The 16,713-nt window shown below is 39.1% G+C and overlaps 1 protein-coding gene across 3 annotated transcripts in view; it reads right to left on the bottom strand.

Moving 5' to 3' along the window:
- Nucleotides 1-16,713, bottom strand: part of LOC115214227 (cell cycle checkpoint protein RAD17-like) — a 52,524-nt gene that overhangs the window by 21,271 nt on the left and 14,540 nt on the right. For 2 of the 3 annotated variants that reach the window (XM_036504703.1, XM_036504704.1), the window contains exons 5-13: nt 15,500-15,653; nt 14,205-14,329; nt 12,384-12,436; nt 11,071-11,196; nt 9,692-9,761; nt 7,378-7,489; nt 5,807-6,001; nt 5,385-5,473; nt 3,737-3,883 (exon numbers count right to left, since the gene is read on the bottom strand). In XM_036504703.1, the coding sequence (XP_036360596.1) occupies nt 3,737-3,883; nt 5,385-5,473; nt 5,807-6,001; nt 7,378-7,489; nt 9,692-9,761; nt 11,071-11,196; nt 12,384-12,436; nt 14,205-14,329; nt 15,500-15,653 (1,071 nt within the window). The remainder of the gene's footprint in view (nt 1-3,736; nt 3,884-5,384; nt 5,474-5,806; nt 6,002-7,377; nt 7,490-9,691; nt 9,762-11,070; nt 11,197-12,383; nt 12,437-14,204; nt 14,330-15,499; nt 15,654-16,713) is intronic. The other variant, XM_029783345.2, reaches the window with a different exon arrangement.

The raw sequence follows: 16,713 nt of genomic DNA, 5'->3' as shown, positions 1-16,713 counted from the left end.
AAAATTGTTGTATCATCTACAAAAAAATCCATCCTGATTTATTCGTCAAGCCAAAGGAGTACTTTGGAGAATACCATTGCAAACCTTTTCTATTCAGTTATATCAAATAAAGCTTTTTTGAGAATCATGTGCATTTATTATTATTGGTGCTTCCAGTTATTTGTTCTCTGTAATGTCCCTTACAAGAACGATAAAGGAACTTTCATTGCAAAGTGGATATGACACTAATATTTATGAGTAGCAGGTCTTTTATGATAAATTTAAAATTTGAGGTGGTCCACAGTGAAAAAAAATTGGGAACCTCTGATCTAGAATGTTACCTATACTTAATAGCAGGTAACACACTTACAAAATTTATATTGTAATTTGTGAACAATAGTAGTGTTGGTACCAATGAAGCAATCAAAAGTTCACGGCATTTCTGATGACAAAAGTGACAAGGAAACTACCACTGGTTTTCCAAATTCTTCAGATATACATCAACAAGAGATACAAGCAAGCACATACACATATGTGAATATATACAAGCAATACCAGCCACATGATTTTAGGTTCAGGCCCATCTTGGGCAAGTGTATTCTGTTAGCCCAAGATGATTTAATCCTTGTGAGTGAGTTTGGTGTATGGAAATTGAAAAGAAGCCTATGTATGCATGTGTGCACATGCACATCATCATCATCATTTAGCGTCCGTTTTCCATGCTAGCATGGGTTGGACGGTTTAACTGGGGTCTGTGAAGCCGGAAGGCTTCATCAGGCCCAGTCAGATTTGGCAGTGTTTCTACGGCTGGATGCCCTTCCTAACGCCAACCACTCCGTGAGTGTAGTGGGTGCTTTTTTCGTGCCACCTGCACAGGTGCCAGACAGAGCTGGCAAACGGCCACAAACAGATGGTGTTTTTACGTGCCACCGGCACAGAGGCACATGTATGTATAAATGTGTTTGTGAGCTTGAGTGCATATATTTGTCTCACAAAGGTATGGGTGACGCTCTAGATACAATTAATTACAGAGGTATCAAGCTGTTGGATCAGGTAATGAAGGTTACGGAAAGCGTCATAGCCCAACTGATTAGAGAGAGAGTCAACCTAGACGAGATGCAGTTTGGTTTCATGCCAGGGAAAAGCACCACTGATGCCATATTTCTGGTGAGACAGCTGCAGGAGAAATACCTAGCGAAAGATAAAACTCTGTACCTGGCTTTCGTTGACTTGGAGAAAGCCTTTGACAGGGTCCCCCGTTCCCTTATCTGGTGGTCAATGAGGAAACTAGGTATAGATGAATGGTTAGTGAGAGCTGTGCGTGCCATGTACAGGGACGCTGTTAGTAAGGTGAGGGTTGGCAACGAGTACAGCAAAGAATTCCGGGTGGAGGTTGGGGTCCACCAAGGCTCAGTCCTCAGCCCCCTCCTATTTATCATAGTCCTCCAGGCAATAACGGAGGAATTCAAGACAGGATGCCCCTGGGAGCTCCTCTATGCTGATGACCTTGCTCTAATTGCTGAATCACTATCGGAACTCGAGAAATTTCAGGTGTGGAAGCAAGGATTAGAATCGAAGGGCCTTAGAGTCAATCTAGCTAAAACCAAAGTCCTAATAAGTAGGAAGGTAGACAAATTTCAAACGCCATCAGGTAGATGGCCCTGCTCGATCTGTAGAAAAGGCGTAGGTAGGAACTCTATAAGATGCACCAAGTGTAAGCTATGGACACATAAGAGGTGCAGCAATGTCAAAGGAAGGCTAACTAGGAAAATAGTTTTTGTATGTGGCAGATGCTCTGGTGCAATAAACACTGAAAGTGCGCAGAGATCATCTTCCGTCACATTCCAGGGAGAAAAACTTGAAATAGTTGATAGTTTCCGTTACCTAGGTGACCAAGTCAGTAGCGGGGGTGGGTGTGCCAAAAGTGTAACTGCTAGAGTAAGAATAGCCTGGGCAAAGTTCAGTGAGCTCTTACCTCTGCTGGTGACAAAAGGCCTCTCGCTCAGAGTAAAAGGCAGACTGTATGACGCATGTGTGCGAACAGCCATGCTACATGGCAGTGAAACATGGGCCGCGACTGCTGAGGATATGCGTAAGCTTGCAAGAAATGAAGCCAGTATGCTCCATTGGATGTGTAATGTCAGTGTTCATACCAGACAGAGTGTAAGTGCCTTGAGAGAAAAGTTGGACCTAAGAAGCATCAGATGTGGTGTGCAAGAGAGGCGTCTACGCTGGTATGGACACATAGTAAGAATGGATGAAGATAGTTGTGTGAAAAAGTGCCACACCCTGGCGGTTGAGGGAACCTGTGGAAGAGGCAGACCCAGGAAAACCTGGGACAAGGTGGTGAAGAACGACCTTCGCTCTTTAGGTTTCACCGAGGAAATGACCAGAGACAGAGACCTTTGGAAGTATGCTGTGCGTGAGAAGACCCAGCTGGACAAGTGAGGCCATAACCCATGGCCCCTACCTGGAACGTAGTCAGTGCACCTATGCATACCTTCCTTCTTGGGACACATAACTCTACTTGTGAAGACCTGTTGAGGCAAGTGAAAATGGACAAAATCAAAAGCAAACTCGATGAACATTAATGGAATTTGTAGTTTTGTGGTACCAGTGCCGGTGGCACATACGAAAACCATCCGAACGTGGCCGTAGCCAGTACCACATTGACTGGCCTCCGTGCTGGTGGCACGTAAAAAACACCATCCGAGCGTGGCCGTTCGCCAGCCTCATCTGGCACCTGTGTCAGTGGCACATAAAATCACCCACTACACTCTCGTAAAAAGCACCCACTACACTCACGGAGTGGTTGGCGTTAGGAAGGGCATCCAGCTGTAGAAACACTGCCAGATCTGACTGGCCTGGTGCAGCCTTCGGGCTTCCCAGACCCCAGTTGAACCGTCCAACCCATGCTAGCATGGAAAGCGGACGTTAAACGATGATGATGATGTCTTGATATTGTGTGATAGATGTAAATGAGTGTCACTGCTATACAGTGTCATTCACTCCAAACATTCTGTGAAAATGTCTGGTCATAAGGAAACACTACCTTGCTTGGAAGCAGCTAAGAGATGGCAAGAGGAAAGGCATCTGGTCACAAAAAAATCCACCTCAATAAACTCCATCCTACTCAAGCAGGCATGGAAAAGTGGATATGATGATGATATATGGCCTGTGAGTGAGCAAAATAGTGAGGTCAAGAAGTCTCTTTTATGGTGCCATGGAAATGGCCATCTCCCAGGTGTTGGTACTATGGAAAATTGCACTCAGTACACTGTAAAGTGATTGGCATTAGGAAGAGCAACTGCGCCCTCATATATATGCTGACTGTGACAACCCATCAAATCCACACCAATATGTTAAAAGGCTATAAACCCATAATGACAATAGGATTGACTTCCACATAGTTTTAGTCTAACATATTCCACTCATGAAGTATTGGTCAAACTGAAACCATAGAAGATACTTCCACAATGTGCCATGCATGGAATCAAACTTGAAACTATATAGTCACAAGACAAACTTTTCAACCACAGAGCCTGGTGTACTGAAGTGTAAAGAATATACTATCATAACCAGAAACACAGGGTAAGATCTATAGTGGATATGAATTTGCAACTAATAAGCTGTCACTCCAAACCTATGAAACCTGCCATTTCACACATACATTTCAATCACGGGGAAGACAAAAATTTAAAAAAAAACTGAACATTAAAAATGAGTAAAAGTGACAAAGCAAATAAAAAATACGTACAGACCAATCAAGTGTGAAAATATCAGCATCACTTAAGTATTCACTTGCACACTCAATATCTTCAATACTGTGGAAGAAATTAATGTAGTTCTGTTCGAGGAAAGTGGTGAACAGCTCTCCAGACATGTGAGATTTATCGACTACTTCCTGTAAAATAAATACACAACAGAAAAGAAAAAAAAATGATAATCCATAAAGTTTACAATACAAGACATTTTTTATTGTTGTCTTCATGATCTATCCCACTTTCATTTCATTTCATTAATCATTCTTCACTACTTCCACTGGTAACTGCTACAGGCATTCCTCTATGCCTGCACCCCAGCAGCAGCCTATTTAAAGAAATATCCAATAGGTTACAAGGTTGTACAGATATAAGGCAGCGAGCTGGCAGAAACATTAGCACGCCAGGCGAAATGCTTAGTGGTATTTCGTCTGCCACTACGTTCTGAGTTCAAATTCCGCCGAGGTCAACTTTGCCTTTCATCCTTTCAGGGTCGATGAATTAAGTACCAGTTACGCACTGGGGTCGATATGATCGACTTAATCCGTTTGTCCTCTCTGTGTTTAGCCCCTTGTGGGTAGTAAAGAAATAGGTATATGTGTATGTGTGTGTGCGCGCGCACACACATGCACGCAATTAATGTCAGTGTATGTTGGTAGGAGATGTAGCGATTTGCTGTACTTGATAAGACACATCAAGCTAAGTAAAATCGCTGTCTTCCACACATACAGGCTTGTGCTTTCAGGTGCTGGTGCCACTTAAAAAGTACCCATGCCGGTGCTGCATGAGAATACTCATGCCAGTGTTGTGTAAATGCAGCCAGGCCAGTACTGTGTAAACACACCCATGCCGGTAGCACATAAAAGGCACCCTGCATACACTAAAGTGGTTAGCACTAGGAAGGGCATCTAGCCACAGAAACCATGCCTCAACAGACAGCTGGAGTCTGGACGGCTCCCTGCTAGCTAACTCCTTGTCAAACCGTCCAACCCATACCAGCATGGAAAGTGGACGTTAAACAATGATGATGCTTCAAACATTAGCTTGCAACTGACCCTTGATTCCAAATTAGTCACAGAATAATGGCTCCAGCTTAGAGTAAATAATAAACCTACTTATAAGACCCCCAGTGTTAGTCTACTAACAGCAACTACAACTTTCAGCTGCTGTTATTTAACCTTAAGTCTACTTTAACAGAGCAGACTTAAAATCAGGTGTGTTCTAGTCATGACCCTCCTATCATTTTAGTAGGTGCATTATTCAATGCGTCCCACCTTTTTGAAAAGTTGAAGTTTGATTTGACTTCTATTTTTAGCAGGTCAATTAATCATGTAAAGGTTTTTTTCTTGGTCTTTAATATCTCCAGTTGTGTGTATATGTTTATGGTGTCCAAAAATCTCTCTAATGTAATCTCTCTATGTATATATTGGTAAAATTCATAAAAGTACCTCCACATTAGTATACGTAATAGGTCAACGAAACTACTCTCAATTCAATGACTGTTAGACTACAACATAAAGCAGTGTTGGAGTTCAACTACAAATAAGGGTTTTAAAATAACTCAGATATAAACTAGAGTCAAACAGTAAAAATAAAATAGTAAAAATAGAAAAGAAAATAGAAATAAAAAAGAAATCAACGAACTTCGGGTATTTCAAGTAATGGTAGCCTTTCATGATGAGCTAAATGAGCAGGTAACAAAGACTGTTTGCTTAGGGAAGAGTCTGTTTCACCTGAAAATAGAAAAATACAATAAATGTATGGTTCAGGTATCTAGTTTCTTTCTCCCAAAAGTCATAGACGTCTTGCAAAACAGTAATTAGGCATTGGCCTTGCTCCTCTGACCAAGCCATAAAATAATTGCAACAAAACCTTACAAAATTAACACAGTCCCACCACAATACCAAGCTCAGCACAATATCAGACTCAGCAAAATACCACGCCACCCCACAATACCAAATCCACTATAATATCATCCCACCACAATACCAATACCAACAATTCCAGAATGAGAAATGGATTTAAAAGCAGCAAAAAGAGAAAAGCAAAAAAAGAATTCTACTCACGTTTACAATAAAGTATTTTTCCTAAAGCACGGAAAAGAAATAAGGATCCATCTTTGCCACCAATACAAGGCATAGATTGGACATCACCAGGTGAAGAATCTGTACTTGTGGTGGTGTGTTTCTGTTTAAGTTGTGATGTGGACTTTGACCTCTGCTTGTGTTTCCGGGAGAAAGTACCAATGAGATCAGAAGTATCTAGGATAAAAAAGAAAAACAAAAGGAAACATTTATGATCTCACAATTTAATGGTAACAACAACACAGAGGAACATATCAAGATCTGATGGTAAATAAAAAGTAAGCATTAAGAAGTTGATTCATAACTCCTTTGTTATTTCTACTTCCTTTGGTTGTGAACTTTTGCAGCATCATCAAGACATATAATATATCTACATCATCATCAAATTTTCCACACTCACATGGATCAGATGGAATTTGTTGAGATGAACTTTCTGCAGCTGGATACCCTTCCTGCAGGTTTATGATTCACGGCATTCTAGCCTTAACCATCCTATAGTTTTGTATGTCTAAGACTACACTGTCCAATATGCCCTTCCTATTTCAAGATGATATGGTGTAATTTGAGGGAAGTTTCGCTGCTATATCATATCAAACAACCATCTAGAGCAGTGGTTGTCAACCATTTTTATACCTACTGACCACTCCGAATCCTATTTTACTTAGATTGACCTTCCCAGTTATTCAATGTTTAAAAAAATATTATATTTTTATAATTAAATATTATTATGAATTGTGTAAAAAAAAAATTAAAATATTTTCTTTATTGTAGAAGCATAACCAATTTATTGCAAATATATTTTAACAAAATCTTATATAGAACCCCAAGGGCCATTTGGACCCCAGCTAAGAACCATCGATCTAGAGGCACCTTTCTTGGCTCGAGGACAATGTTTATTTGTGGAGGCAAGATGAATGAGTCTAAGTCCAGTGCTGGCCCTTTCTTGCATTCCTGAGTAAAGTATATTACTCTACGTGTCCAAGTAAGGATAAATATTAAGTATGCAGGCATGACTGTGTGAGTAAGTCTGCTTCACAACTATATGGTTTCAAGACTCATTGGCCAGAGCTTTCAACTATAGCTTTTGGCAAACCAATGCCTTGTGGGTGAAATTGGTACACAAGAATTGCACAAAGCCGTCACATGTATGCACGTAGATGTGAATGTTTACATTTTGTTGCTCTAAATTATGGCTGGTGTAGTTTATTAACATTTCTTGGTCAATAAATTGTCAGGTAACTCTGTGCTTTTGAAGTAGAACAAAAACTTCCTTACTTGAAAAAAGGTACGGGTTAGTGACAGGTAGTGTACCAAGCTATATAAAAAAATACAATATCAATATGTATTCATTTAACTCATGCCAGCATAGAAAAAACATGTAAAGCTAGGTGAAGATATGGTGTATTTAGAACAATAGATCTGTGACTCACAGCTTATCATTCAACCAATTATCAGCACAAGCCCTGAGTTTACCTGCATAAAGCTGACCTGGGGCTGCACAGTAACATATTGAGATAGCTACAAGGAAAATGCAAAATGCAAATTTGACAAACCTTTTAAACAAGAAAACTGCAATGCATTGACAGCTCCTCTAATGTCACCATTACTGGATAAAGCTATAGACTCCAGAACCGTTTTTGATGGCATACTTATCTTGTTGGTACTCTACAAAACAAAGGTTAAATGAACAAATTGTTATATATGTATATCATTCTTTTTTTTTCCCCCTTCTCTCTGTTAGGAAAGCAGAAGCACTCACACACACATGTACACAAATGACAGAACCTTCTGTCTACCAAATTCAATCACAAGGCTTTGATCAGCTTGCGGCTATAGCAGAAGATACTTGCCGAAGATGCCATGCAGTGGAACTGAACCCGAAATTATGTGGTTGGGAAGCAAGCTTCCTAACCACACACCCATACCTAATTGATGCCAATACCGCCTGACTGGCTCCCAAGCCAGTGGCATGTAAAAAGCACCATTTCAGCGTGATCAATGCCAGTCTCACCAGACTGGCTCCGATGCCAGCGACACGTAAAATACACCATACAAACATGGTCAATTCCAGTGCCACCTGACTGGTCCCATATCACTGGCACATAAAAAGCACCAATCAAGTGTAGTCAATGCCAGTACCGCCTGGCTGGCACCCATGCTGGTGGCACATAGAAAGCACCATTCAAGCATAGTCAATGCCAGTACCACATGACTGGCTCCTATGTAGGTGGCACGTAAAAAGCATCCACTACACTCTCGTAGTGGTTGGCTTTAGGAAGGGCATCCAGCTGTTGAAATTTTGCCAGATCAGATTGGAGCCTGGTGCAGCAGCCTGTCTTGCCAGTCCTCAGTCAAACCGTCCAACCTATGCCAGCAAGGAAAGCGGCGATGATGATGAAAATTATTCTCTCTATTGCACTATACACGTGTAGATGTCAGCACACTTATTCATTTATGAATGTGTGTATGCATGTATCAGTGTGTACTAATAACTGCATTGGATCTCTTTGTACTTCTTACACTCAATTTTATTAGTGTCCACCTAGCACACTCTTCTCTTGTACCGCCCTCTGACTCCCATAATTCTGTTTCTACCCTCATACACTAGTCCCCTCTGCCATCCATCCTGGTTTTTCTCTTGACAGTTACTATTCACCATCTTGATCTATGCCAAGTAAAGTAGTGAGGACTTTTCAGTCTACTGTGGTACATGACAACCTCTCTAGTGCTGGTGCCATGATAAAATGTATTCAATACACTTTATAAAGTGGTTGGTGACAGGAAGAGCATCCAGCGGTAGAAACAAAACCAAAAGTGAAATGTTTGAGAAAGACACGGCAGTAATTCTGAATAAGAACTACACAGCCAGTGATGACTTGTCCAATGCATGCCAGTATGAAAATCAACATTTAACATGTTCTACATACTAGTACGGGTTGGACAATTTGACAGGAACTGGCAAGGCAAGAGACCACACAGGGATTCATCATCATCATTTAACGTCTGCTTAGCATGGGTTGGATGATTTGACTGAGGTCTGGCGAACCAGATGGGTGCAACAGGCTCCAATCTGATCTGGCAGAGTTTCTACAGCTGAATGCCCTTCCTAACACCTACCACTCCCTGAGTATAGTGAGTGCTTTTATGTGCCACTGGCATGAGGGCCAGTCAGGCGATACTGGCAATGGCCACACTCAAATGGTGATTTTTATGTGCCACCTGCACAGGAGCCAGTCCAGTGGCACTGGTAACGACCTCACTCGAATGTTTTTTCACATGACTCCAGCACAAGTACCAGTAACACGACGCAGAAGATGATCACGCTTGGATGGTGCTTTTTATGTGCCACTGGCATGGAAGCCAGTTTGTTGCTCTGGCACCGATCACGCTCGGATGGTACTCTTAGGGCTCCACTAGCACGAATGCCAGTCATCAAATTTGATGAAATATTTTAAATAGTCTGCTTGCTTCATGCATATAATTATTAAACACAATGCAGTGTGGTTCCAGATCCAGTTGCATGTAACTTGGTCTTCTTTACTTCAGCCCATAAACTGCTAAAGTAACATCATGCTTTTATCTTTTCTGTCTTTTAATGTCTATCATTCAACACTTGCATTGGTTTTATGAGGGTGTGCTGGAAAAGTTCCTGGCTTTAAGGGTGTCACAAATGGCTCAATCTTCTGAATTCTTTTACATGGCTTAGAAAAACTGAAGAACCATTGCAATTAGTGTGTGAGTCTGAGAGAATATGTTCAATAAAATCATAATTAACTGATCCTCCTGTATTTTCTTTCAACCAAAGCCAGGAACTTTTCAGCAGATTTGTGTGATGAAATAGAGGAAAAAAAACTGAAGTTGACTGACCTTTACAGATTCTTTTAAGGCAATTTTGGTGAGGACTTTGGTAAGAATAGTAAGTGCTACAGGGTTGAAACTGAAAAAAAAAAAAAATGTATTTTACTTATCCATTTGCTTGTAGTTTACACCACTGTAGGGCCAATAAGCCTTCCTGTATAACATCTTATTTTAATTCTGGGTTTTATGGAACTAAAATATTCTATATTTTCTATTCAAAAACAAATCTTTAAAGAGCAGAAAGGAAGTGAGAAAGGCTAATGTAAAAGTGCTCAGTCTACCACTCTCCTTTGAGAAAATCACTAAAACATTAGATACTTAGAGTAGCAGTAAAAGAAATATTGTGATGTACATCACTTTCTTCAAAAATATTAACAACACAAGTGAAATAAAAATGACTTTAATCAATATTTGAAAGTAAATTATTCTTTGTTTATTGTGTATTTACCATCATTTGATAATATTGTTTCAGAAAACCTGTCCAACTTGTGCCAGAATAGAAAAACATACTTATAATAGAAAGTGTCAGTAAAATACAAGGTTGTTCACCTTGCTAGAAATAGCTATCAAATCCGCTTCAAATGACACTCAACCATCATAATAAAAATGGAAAAACATATTGAACAATGTAGTTACAGCTATACAACAAAAACAGGCTGGTGAAACCGTTATTTCCAAGTTAAACTGAAAGAAGAAACAAACCCAGAAATGCAATACCATCCGATCGTGGCCGTTGCCATCCTCGCCTGGCCCCTGTGCCGGTGGCACGTAAAAAGTACCATCCGACCGTGGCCGTTTGCCAGCCCCGTCTGGCACATAAAAAGCACCCACTACACTCATGGAGTGGTTGGCGTTAGGAAGGGCATCCAGCCGTAGAAACACTGCCAGATCAGACTGGGCCTGGTGCAGCCTTCTGGCCTCCCAGACCCCAGTTGAACCGTCCAACCCATGCTAGCGGACGCTAAATGATGATGATGAAGTCCTTATTTACGGCTAGCAGATTATTGGAAGTCTTCGAAATTTAAGTACATGGGCCACTGACACAGCACAGTGTTTTTAATGGGATATGAACTTGTGACCTTTCATTTTGTAGATTGGCTTCTTATTGATTCGTCACTCAAATCTCAAGTCTCTATATGGACACTTGTCATGCTTAAAATAGCAGCCAAATCTACTTTACATCATACTTCACCATCTTAAAAGCAAGAAAGAACACATCGGACTATGTGGTTGAAGATAAACTGAGACAAAAATACAGGATGGACATATTGCCCTTCAGTTAAACAAGACTTATTCCTCCTTAGCAAGTATTCTGGTATTATTTTCTGCCATTTTATCTTCTAAAATTCCTGAAATATTTTCAAAATAAAAATCTGAAGAAACCTTACCTTATGTGACTCATGCCAATACTGTGCTGGAATTCACTTGGAAACAAAAGTCTTTCATTGTGGCTGCTACTTGCAGAATCACTTATTATAAACACCAGTGGATTCAGCCCAGTAGAAATATATTTTCTGAGAAAACAGAATATTAGAAATAAAAGGAACATTGTGTATGTCTGCATGTATGTGAGAGAGAGTGTGTGTGAGTATGGATGTGGGTATAAGTATACTTGGATTGGATTGATTTCGAGAGTGAGTGCATTTACGTGTGCTGAGTTGATGAGTGTATTTGAATGTATGTGTGTGTCCAATGGGTTGAAATATCCTTTTTTATCTGTGGCTGACCAGCTCCTTAGCAAACCATCAAACCCATGCCAGCATGGAAAACGGACATTAAACAATGATGATCCTATGAAGCTTTTATAAAAAATATAATTCATATTTAAGTATACACACACACACACACACACACACACACACACACACACACACATCTTTCATTCTTTTTTTAAAACTCACTTTTACATGCTAGCATGGGTTGAAAAATATACATCAGCACTAGGAAATGAGGAGGTCTCTCTATTATAGCCATGGGTTGAAAGTGGAATTTGACAAACAGAAACTGTGCAAAAGCTTGTTATATACTGGTCAAATATGTAAATAAGAATGAGAAAAATGGAAAAAACTGCTTTTGAATAAAAAAAAAAAAAAACAAGTGGTATTTGTTCTGCCTAAGTTACAGACAATCCCTTATCACTCTCACCAATAAAAATGCAGTAAATCAGTGACTGATCGGATTTCAATAAATGTGATATTCAAATAGCCACCATCTGTGAACCTCCCTATTGTTACCAAGTAGTATCACAAACTTTCTTCCTTTCAGATGTAGAAAATAAATATGGATGAACAGTGACTATACAGAGAGAAGACTCTGGTGTTGTCAAGGACAAGACAATCCTTTGGTACAGGTAAATGAATAAATGAAAACAGAATAGAGAAGACTCCTTTTGTTGTGGTCAAAACAACCTCTGTTGGTATGATCAAGACAACTGTGTTGGTGCCATGGAAAAATACAAACAGTATACTCTATAAAGTGGTTGGCAATAGACAAGGCATCCAGCTATAGAAACCATGCCAAAAAGTGGAATATACAGCCCCATCAAAGAGAGTAGCAATTCTGAATAAAGACTTGAACCACAAGAATCCATCTAACCCATTCTCAGGAAAAAGAAGATGTAAACACACACACATACACCATGGTGTTTTTAAAGTTAAATTAAAAACTCCAGAATTTGGGGTATTTTAAACTGAATACTTACTGAATAATAGATTGGAAACTAGTAGGATTCTGGAAAAATACATTGGGGTAATCCTGCAAGAGAAATAGATAGAAACAATAAATCCACCATGAAGTGATTACATTTTAGACAGTAGCTTGGTAGATAAAACTATGAAGGATATGAAGATGGGGAAAATTTCTGTTGTTGGATCAGGTAATGAAAGTTAGAGAGGGTCATAGCCCAACTCATTAAGAAGAGAGTTAGTCAAGAACAGATGCAGTTTGGTTTCATGCTAGGGAGAAGCACCACTGATCCTATATTCCTGGTAAGGCAGCTGCAGGAGAAATACTTGGCCATCAATAAACTCTGTACTTGCTGACATGAAGAAAGCCTTTGACAGGGTCTACTTCTCCCTTATCTGGTAGTCAATGCAGAAACTAGAGATAGATAAGTGGTTGGTGAGAGCTGTACAAGCCTTGTAGAGGGATGCTGTCATTAAGGTGAGGGTTGGCAATGAGTATAGCAATGAATTCAGTGTACAAGTAGGAGTTCACCAAGCTTTGGTCTTCAGCCCCTCTTGTTCATCATAGTCCTACAATCAAAAACAGAGGGATTTAAGACAGGCTGCTCTTGGGAGCTCCTCTATGCTGATGACCTCATTCTACCAGAACTAGAAAAGAAATTCCTGGTGTGGAAACAAGGTCTGGAATCAAAGGGCCTTAGAGTCAATTTAGCAAAGACCAAAGTCTTAGTAAGACAAATCACAAATCCCTTCAGGGAGACAGCCCTGCTCAATAAGTAGAAAAGGCATAGATAGAAACTCCATGAGGTGTGTCTAGTTCAAGCTATAGACATATAAGAGGTACAGGAATATCAGAGTAAGGTTAAAAGATAAAGTAGTCTTTATGTGTGGCAGATGTAAAGGTACAATAATCACTAGAAATGTACAAAAAATAGACTTTGTTAAATGACAGAGAAGATATTTAAAAGTAGTGGATAAATGGATGCTCTAAGAGTGTAGCTTCTAGAACAAGAATAGGTTGGGCAAAGATCAGAGAGCTTCTACCTTTGTTAGTAACAAAGGGCTTTGCCTTCAGAGTGAAAGGCAGATTGTATGATGCCTGTGTGCAAACAGCCATGCTACATGGCAGTGAAACACAGGCTGTGACCAATGAGGACATGCGAAGGCTTGAAAGGTATGAAGCTAACATGCTTCACTGGATGTGCAATGTCTGTGTGCATGCTGATAAAAAAGTTAGGTGTAAGCTGTGGTGTACAAAAGAGAAGGCTGGTATGGTATGTAATGTATATGGACGAGGACAGCTGTATAAAGAACAGCTGATCTCTTACTGTGGAGGAGACATGTGGAAGAGATAGAAACTCCATAAACGCACCTGTGCCAATGGCATGCAAAAAGCATCTAGCACCCTCTGTAAAGTGGTTGGTGTCGGGAAGGGCATCCGGCCATAGAAAAGATGCCAACTGGAGTCTGAACAGTTCCTGTCAAACTGTCCAATCCTTACCAGCATGGGAAGCAAATATTAAATGATGACATATGTACAGTTACCATTTACCAGATCATTCACAAGGCATTAATCGACCTGGAGCTATAGTAGAAGACACTTGCCTAAGATACTGTGCAGTGGGATTGAACCTGAAATCATGTGATTGCAAAACAAATTTTTAAACACACAGCCATGCTTCCATCTATATTTTGTTAATAATAATATCAACATGGTATTTCCATAACTACAAGATACTGTGTTGCTGAACTTTATCTACAATATCTGACACAATCAATTTTCATTGATTCCATAAAGCCATATCTATAATGTGATTGTATTCTCTCTGTATACAAACCTCAACAAGGATAATCTTTTTCTGAAACTGCTCACAGCCAAGAAGGTCCAACTGTTTGTATTTACTTGCACGCAAAAGGAATTCCTTGAAGAGGCTCACCTGAGATTCATAGTGAGAGCCATCTACTGGGGAAAAATTTGGAAAGAAGAATTTAAAAGACATGAGTGTGAAATATATTTCTTTGAAATGTTTTGTTTTCAAAAAAATATATATATATACTAATATAAATTAGGAATATGAGCTTATTTCATAATGATAAATTTCAGGAATTCAAAAGAGAATAAGGAAAAATTTGAAATTGAAGCTCAATTTTCTAATGATGATTTTTTTTTGTTTTGTTTTTTTAATAAATAATCAAATCTGAAATTCAAGTTTTTCCTTCAATTTCTCTTTCTTAGTTTTGTCAGTTTTAGCAATTTTAAAATTACAAATTGTAGAAAATTGAAAAAAAAGATCAGCTGATGAGCTACAAATTGTTTCCTACTTCAAAGTATTTCATAGTGTTCCTTTCCTATGAAGAATACAGTGAATTTCCTGGCATACAAGTTGATGTAGTATATAATATAAAGATGTAGTGTAAACATTCAAATATCATTGGTATCTTCCTGAATCCTGCTGCATTTCACATGGAATTTTTGCTCCTCCAAAGTCATATTAGTGAAAAGGTCAACCTACCTTTTTTTTTTTTTTTTTTTTTTTTTTTTTGGAGCAGTAAATTTGGGTCAGAAAAGTTTAACTTGTATGGCAGGAAATACACAGGCACTATAACATTTATTTATATTTCGTGCCATTTCAAAAGACATTAGTAATTAAAGAAATGCAAACAGTCTCTACCAGGAAAGAGACTGACACTGTTAGTTACAAGGGTTCCGGTTGATCCAACCAACAGAACAGCCTGCTTGTGAAATTTACATGCAAGTGGCTGAGTACACCACAAACACATATACATTTAACATAGTTCTCAGGGAGATTCAGCATGACACAAATGTGACAAGGTTGGCCCATCGAATTACAGGTGCAACTCTTTTTTGCCAGCTGAGTGGAGCAACATGAAATAAAGTGTCTTGTTTAAGGACACATGTCACCAGGAATTGAACTCACAACCTTACAATCATGAGCAGAATACCATAACCACCAAACCTATTCTCTACTATGAATCAAAACCAAATTGCACTAAACAACTCAACAAGAACTTACCCATACCATAGAATAGTTAGCTACATTCATCATAGTAATGCTTTAAAAATAAAATCAATAAATAAAAACAACAATCAGCCATCATGAGATGTACTTACCTTGTGCGTTCCACGTATCAGAGAAAGTCTCAAAAGTAGACGTCAATGGGTTGGTCCACTCCTGGACATCATATTTGAACATTTTTGCAAGGACTTTGAGAGTTGTTGTTTTCCCAACACCTGAAGGTCCAGTCAGTAATAACACAGGAGCTGGCTATAAACAGGAAAAAAGATAGGGAAAAAACCTTGGTTTTTATTTCAGTACTTTAATTAGATTAAGAGATATAGATCAGCAAGCCAACTTTCTATTCTCAGTTCTAGCATCACTCCCATTCAATCATGTATAATGGTATGTAGCCTGTTTGATATACAAGTAAACATACAAAAGAAGTAGCACTTGGTATATTTGGTTGTCGTTTACGTGTATTTGATAACAAGTTGACTTAGTGAGCAGATGGGTGGATGGATGAATAAAGCAATGAAGGAAACGAAGGCAGAGAAAGCCTTCTGGTCCATCAGGAGTCACTGCTGAGAAGCTTAAAATATCTGCTAGAGTAGGACACAACTTAGTTGTCTGTATAATTAATCAAGCTGTACAGGAATGGATAGCAACATTATCGTCAGCTGTTACAAGTGTAAAGGAGATGCCCTTAGACAGAAGTAATTAAAGATGTATCAAATTGCTGGACCAGGTCAAGAAAATTATAGGAAGAGTTATAGACCAATTAATCAGGAACAGAATTAAGTTAGACAAAGTGCACTTTAATTCTATGATTGAAAAAAGTACTACTGATTCCTTCTTTCTAGTAACACAACTACACAAAGATTATTTAGCAAAATGTAAGCCACTATATTTGGGATTCATCAATATGGATAAAGTCTTCAACAGGTTCCCTTGTTCTGCGACCTGATAGTCAATGAGAAAATTAGGGGTAGACAAGTGGCTTGTGTGATCCACATGAGCTATGTATTATGTGCTGTTAGTTAGTTGAGAGTTAACAATGAATACAGCAACAAATTTAATAAGTAGATCACCAGGACTCAGTCCTCATCTATTCATCATAGTCCTCCAGGCCATAGCAGGGAATTTAACTCTTTAGCATTCAGATTAATCTGTTAAATGTAATACTCATTTATTCACATTGTTTTGAATTAATCATGCATTATCTTGTGGCTTTCAAATTTCAATGATGTGATTGTTTATTTTTGAAATGACATAGTAAGGTAGGTACAACAGACTGGATCTGGCCATTGAGCATAAAACAGGTAAAATA

This window comes from Octopus sinensis, linkage group LG7 (assembly GCF_006345805.1).
Source record: "Octopus sinensis linkage group LG7, ASM634580v1, whole genome shotgun sequence".
Taxonomy (NCBI): domain Eukaryota; kingdom Metazoa; phylum Mollusca; class Cephalopoda; order Octopoda; family Octopodidae; genus Octopus; species Octopus sinensis.
This window is presented reverse-complemented; position numbering and strand designations above follow the sequence as displayed.